The sequence below is a fragment of the Geospiza fortis genome, unplaced genomic scaffold (genome assembly GCF_000277835.1).
Source record: "Geospiza fortis unplaced genomic scaffold, GeoFor_1.0 scaffold43, whole genome shotgun sequence".
Lineage (NCBI taxonomy): Eukaryota > Metazoa > Chordata > Aves > Passeriformes > Thraupidae > Geospiza > Geospiza fortis.
Window position 1 is genome coordinate 472,766 of NW_005054431.1, and position 6,011 is coordinate 478,776.

Sequence of the window (6,011 nt, forward strand, 5' to 3'; positions counted from 1 at the left end):
ATTTTACAGACAAGATACAATAAACAACCTTGAGACCAAGAAATGAAGAGCCCTGACTCCTTCTTCAAGTGCTGGGCTGGGAAAGGAGACTTTATAACCTTTCTCGGGGTCACTCTAACAAGCTAGAGACCCCAACACTCAACGAGGGGAGGGAATAATGCATCTGACTGCGTGTTCTCAGAATGCTGATCTATTACTTTATAATAATATATTATATTAAAGAATACTATACTATACTAAAGAATACAGAAAAGATATTTATGAACGCTAAAAAGACAATAATGAAAATTTGTGACTCTTTCCAGAGTCCCATACACAGCTTGGCCACAATTGGCCAATGAGGCAAAACAGCTCACATCAGAGTCCAATCAAGCAATCACCTGTGGGTAAACAATCTCCAAACACATTCCACACGAGCACAGCACAGGAGAAGCAAATGAGATAAGAATTGTTTTCCTTTTCTCCGAGGCTTCTCAGCTTCCCAGGAGAAAAACCATGAGCGAGAAGAAATCACGTTCAGGGAACGTGACCACCGTACCTGCAGGTGTTCCCAGGGGAACTTCCACTAAAAGCCTCCCCCCATTGCTTCCCCCACAGGTGTTCCAGGGGAACTTTGACAACGACACGCACCGCAAGAACGTCATCGAGCCGCCGATCCTGGCCCGGCACGTGCGCATCCTGCCCTGGTCGTGGTACGGCCGCATCACCCTGCGCTCCGAGCTGCTGGGCTGTGCCGTTGAGGACTGAGCTGCCCCGCTCCTGCTGCTGTAGAAGAAGCTTGTAGGATGCTGAGTGGGGTTTCTCCATGAACCAGTGCTCGCTCATTTTTTTATGGTAGGCCGCTAGCTGTCTTTCGCCAGGAGGTCTAAGCCTGCCCTTTTAAAAAACTATCCAATCCGTTTTGGTTTTTTTTTTTGGCCCTTGAAATCTGTTGGTGTTGTCCCTTCTGCTGTGGAATTATCCTCCTAGTTCTCCTTTGAGCTGTTCACCACCAGTTGAAAAGCGTTGAGGGAAAAAGAGAAAAAAGAAAAAGAAAAACAAAACAAAACAGCAGCATCCTTTTTACAAGGGAAGAGAAAAACGAAGCTCATTTGCAGCTTCAGGAACATTGGGCTGACGAGTTCTCCATAAATCATACCATCATCTTACTTGCAAAAAGTGATACTGCAGCTTTTAGCAATAAGTTTACTTGGGGATGACTGCATTATAGTAATTGTGCCTATCAAACACTGTCAGTTCTTACGACATAATATTTTGGGAAATTCTCCACGGTACTGCTCAAACACGGTACCTGTGGTGTTCCGAGCTACCTTCCACCACTTCCATCCAGACAGCAGAGTCCACGCACCTGGAGGGTTTTCCTAACTGCCCCATTTTCCTTCTCTATTTTGCATGCTGTAGACACGGCCTCCATCTTTTCTGTTCAGTATCTCACTGTGCTGGTGTTGTTTTCCTTGGGACATGTCACCTGTTTTGCATATGTAACCAAATCAGTGTATTATGATGTTAATGAATTTGCCAAAGTTTATGCATTTTCAAAGTTTCTGTGCTTTTTCATGGAGACTAAGGGGAGGCACCAGGGTATCTGCGGTGTCTCTTCTTGGGTGCCCACATGTTCCATCAGAAATCCCATTCCAGGATGATTTTTCCAGGGGTGAGCACACAGCCCCAGACTGTGACCTGCCCGCCCCCATCACTGCTTTCACAAACGCTCTGAATTCCAGTGAGGAGGAAAATGTGGGGTGAAGGAACCAGGTGATAAAAGACACACAGGAGGAATGACTCCCTTACTGCCAGGAAACCCTCCCTCTTTAGGCTCTTCCTAAAGTCACAGCTTTCCTCCCCAGAAGGTAACAGGTGACTTAGGAGCACACCAAAGCCTGGCCCTTGTCACCCTCTGCTCCTATTTTCAGACACACACCAGTGAGCCACGAGGAGGCTGTTTCCTATCATGCCCCATCTACAGGAATGCTTCACACACAGCATGATATCAACCCCAGTTTAAAAAGTAGATTTTAGGAGGAAAAGTAGTGGAGAAATAGGGGGGACATTCTCCCCCGTGCCTCAGTTTCCCCTGCTGATTGAGATGACAATACCAATCTCTGAAGAGCAATCCAAGTCCCCTTGGATTAAAGTGTTCTTTAGAGTTAGAGCAGCACCTCAGACTAAAAAAGATCCCAGGACAGGGAGTGAGGGGACCTGAAACAACAGCACTTGGGATTACTGCCAACCTTTTAATTTCATACCATGCTGATGTGGAGAGAAAGAGAGAATGTGAGAGAGAGAGAGAGAGATGCAGCTGCATGTTTTAGCAAATGTCACTGAACTTATACTTTCTGTCACTGTTCCATTCTCACCAAAACTCTGAACTTGGGCACTGCTTCCCAGGCCAGCAGCTCGCTGGCCCACAATCTGCAAAGGGCAAAGTTTACCTTGGAAACAAAATGGTTTGGATTTCGAAAAAACCTGCATTTAATCACACATTCTCCACCACAGACTAAATATATATTATCCATGGAACTGTGAAAAGACTCTAGAATAGCAGCCAGGAATTTTACATACAAGAATTGGGGATATAATGGTGGCGGTTTTCTGATAGTGTCACTTAAACTGTCACATTTTAGCAAACAGAACACCCTGCCTCTACAAAATGACTTAATCCTTAAACTGTATTTATACAAGTATTTATTTTATAAGGCTTAGACATTTAAAGACTTCTAAAGAAGAGTCCTGTAAAGGTAAAAGTATGTGTAAGAAATGTTGAGGTCCTGTGCAACACTGCTAAGTTTGTTCTTTATTTTTTACTTTGTGCTGCATAACAAAAGCCACTAGACTGTTACTGTCTTGTCTGTAACTGTGTTAACAGCATTCCTTAATGATGTATATATGGAGTGGTCTTCAAGCAAAAGGAGCAATTTTAGAGAGAAAGTCAACCAATTTGGTGGTACTTCTAACGAGAAAAAAAAATCTGAATAATGGAGGACGAGTCTATCCCTACATTATCTACTGCCTATATTTTGCAATTTAGTCTTTGGGTTAAAAAGAAAAAACAAAAAAGAAAAATCTAGTCTTTAGGGCACGAACACACAATACTTTATGAGGCTTAAATACATTTTCCTATTATGGGAGAGCAGTTGACCCTGAATTTAATTACAGATATGTAGAATAGCGTGTAGATGCTTCACTAACTGACTGTATCCAAAAAAACAGAAGGCCATTTCAGAAAATTAGACTTCATAGTTTAAAAACTCGTGTTAATGTTCTTCTGAAATATTTGGTTTCTGTCCTTAATGTTATTTTTTTTCATGTTATTAATCTTTTGGGGCTTCAGTTTTACTTTTGAATTAATATTTCTTGGTTTAGTAAATTAATTGTAATCCTTTCATCTGCATAGAGGGTTTTCATGTAATGTAACACAGTAGTTTTAATTTGGTACTAATTTTGTGTTGAGTATTTTCACCCTCATGTCCTGTGTCAGCTGTCAGAGTCTTCACAAGGAGAGCTCCACACCTTGTGATAATACTCCATGAGAATTAATTAAAAAATCACATATCTGACACCCTTAGAGTTTCAACCTGCATGCTAGGAGTTCTTCCAATGACATTATTCCTTGGCTACAAAAAGCCTTCTTGGAATGGCACTTCCAGCACCAAATTTTGGTATGAGTCTGAAATAGTTCTTGGTTTAAGTGGAATCCTTCAGACTTAACAAAAAAACCATAAGGAGCAAATTATAAATTAACGCAACTGTTCTCTCCCAGGGAAAGCAAGCAGCCCCAAAAAAAACAGAAGTGCAGGACAGGAGACATCCCTTTAAGAGGGGATGGAGAAAAAAACTCAGAAATAATCCTTGACTTCTGTATTAATTGTTAACAATGACATTGAACAAGGCCAAAAGTGTTCCCCTAATTAAATTTCACCCTGAACCAGCTAAGTATTTGTAGGCAGGCCTCACCTTTGTGTTGCTAGGTAATATGGTACATTTATAGCCTGGGAAATAAAGCACTGGCACGAGGCTCCTTTTTATCGGCGTTCAGGGCCCGTCGCCTCAACTGGCTCTGGCTCCGAGGTTGACTTTCTCTTTTGGAATGGCTTCACACGAATTAAGTGTCAGTTTTGAAGACCAAGGATACTAAATGAGTGTATCTTTGCTATACAACCAATGTGAACTATAATATTCAGTGCTGGCTTCTGATGTGTCAGTAAGTACAGAAGTATCTCGGACACAAACGACCTTTGCAACCCTTCAAGCTGTGTGATATTCAAATGGTTTTTGTATATACCTAAATCATGTAGAGCGATGTAAAACCAGTACGACCTTGTCTAGTCTTCAAACTTAACAATAAAAACTTTTGAAAAATGAGGTGGTTTTCTTGAAGCTCTTATGTTGCAACACCTTGGAGGGGACACAGCTTATCTCGGCGGCGGCAAGTGTGGAGCAGAGATAGCACCTGGCATTTTCCTGGATTCATCCACGGGGTCTTTGTGGTGGGTAAGTTTGTTCCTGGAAAAATCAGCAGTTGGTGCCGTGCTCTCCTCAATGTGTTCCCTTTGTTCTTCCAGATTACAAAAAAAAAAAACACCTCTAGGTTTTAAACTAGTCTAAAAATACTTTTTTTTTTCCTATCCCACTGGTCTCTGAACGAGCAGCAGAAATGTGAAATGACAATTTCATTTCCTGTAAGCCAAATTTCCTGGGATATTTATCAGTCCTTATCCTCTCTCCTCCACTCCTGCATAGGCAAATTAATTTCTGAGAGGATAAGGAGTGGCTGCAGGCCAGACCTGCTATGAGATGCCACAGCAGAGCTGGTATTTGCTCACACCCTTGCCCCTTTTCTCTTTATTTCCTGTACATCCTGCTCCCCAAAATAGTTAATTCTATAATTTCAGTTTCTGAAGAAGCTTAAAGTAGCACATGTAAAAGCCATTTGCTCCCAAACCATTTAAACAATTCAATTACATAAAAATATTATGTTTACTGAAAAGAGACGAAGCTTCAGTTGTTTACACCTTGAATGAGCCCGTTTGTAAAAATACACATACTTTTGTTTTATAATGGTTTTATCTTGTGCTCTTTCTACAAAAATCATCTTTTAGAGACAAAAACCATCCACAAGCACTCAGAGGTGACAATGTCTGCCCAACAGGCAGTCTCAACACTGACTACAGCACGTTGTCTTTCAGAAGAAAAGTCACAAAATTGCAATTGTCCCTTCTTACAAATCTGTACCACTCACAAAAAATAAGAATACAGTGTTGCACGCAAGAAGAGGAGTATTTTTGCAGAATGATGGAGAATATTAGCACTTCAGTCATAAATTTCTGCATCTTGGGCTTTCTGACTTTTGGTTATAAATTGTAACTGTTTCACGAAACATTTTCCTGAAATCCAGGGACTTTTCCTGAAGAACCGAAAAGTGGTTTTGTTTCTCACACACTTCATAACATAAACATACAGGAATTCTAGTGAAGACAACAAGAGAAAATAATGAGTAAATATCTTCAGAATAGCAATTATTTATCAATGTCCACCCTCCCATATCTGTTGCTAAAGAGGGATTGATATGAGTATCAACACTCTACATCCTCATGAAATAAGTATTGTCTGATACCTCTGTGGTAAACACAATAACACTTATTTTATACCTTAGATTTAATAGCAAGAGGCCAATTTGTTCACTTAGTGATTACTAAGTGACCTGTGATTGCTCAATCTTAGAAATCAAATAGAACAAATTAAAAAATAATTTTTAAATAGGACTAAACAAAGATAATTTTACTGAACCCAAAGTATTTTCATTTTTTTATTTAATTTGCAGAATTTTCTTAATAGAGAGATACACTTTAGAATGAAGAATTTAGATTTTAGAAACTTTAGAATTTAGAATTTTGAAACTTTAGATTAAAAATCTGCAATATAAAAGGCAGAATTGCAGAAATTGTGCAGCTTTATGGTGCCATTCATTGCAAATTAACTTTCAGTCATACATGTATCATGGTATATATGTA

General features: G+C 40.1%; 1 protein-coding gene across 1 annotated transcript in view; it reads left to right on the forward strand.

Moving 5' to 3' along the window:
• The window catches only part of EDIL3 (EGF like repeats and discoidin domains 3), a 241,492-nt gene extending 237,933 nt beyond the window's left edge, over window positions 1-3,559 (forward strand). Inside the window, exon 15 of the mRNA XM_014309459.2 lies at window positions 598-3,559. Within this exon, the coding sequence (XP_014164934.1) occupies window positions 598-747 (150 nt within the window). The 3' untranslated portion in view covers window positions 748-3,559. The remainder of the gene's footprint in view (window positions 1-597) is intronic.
• Window positions 3,560-6,011: the final 2,452 nt, after the last annotated feature.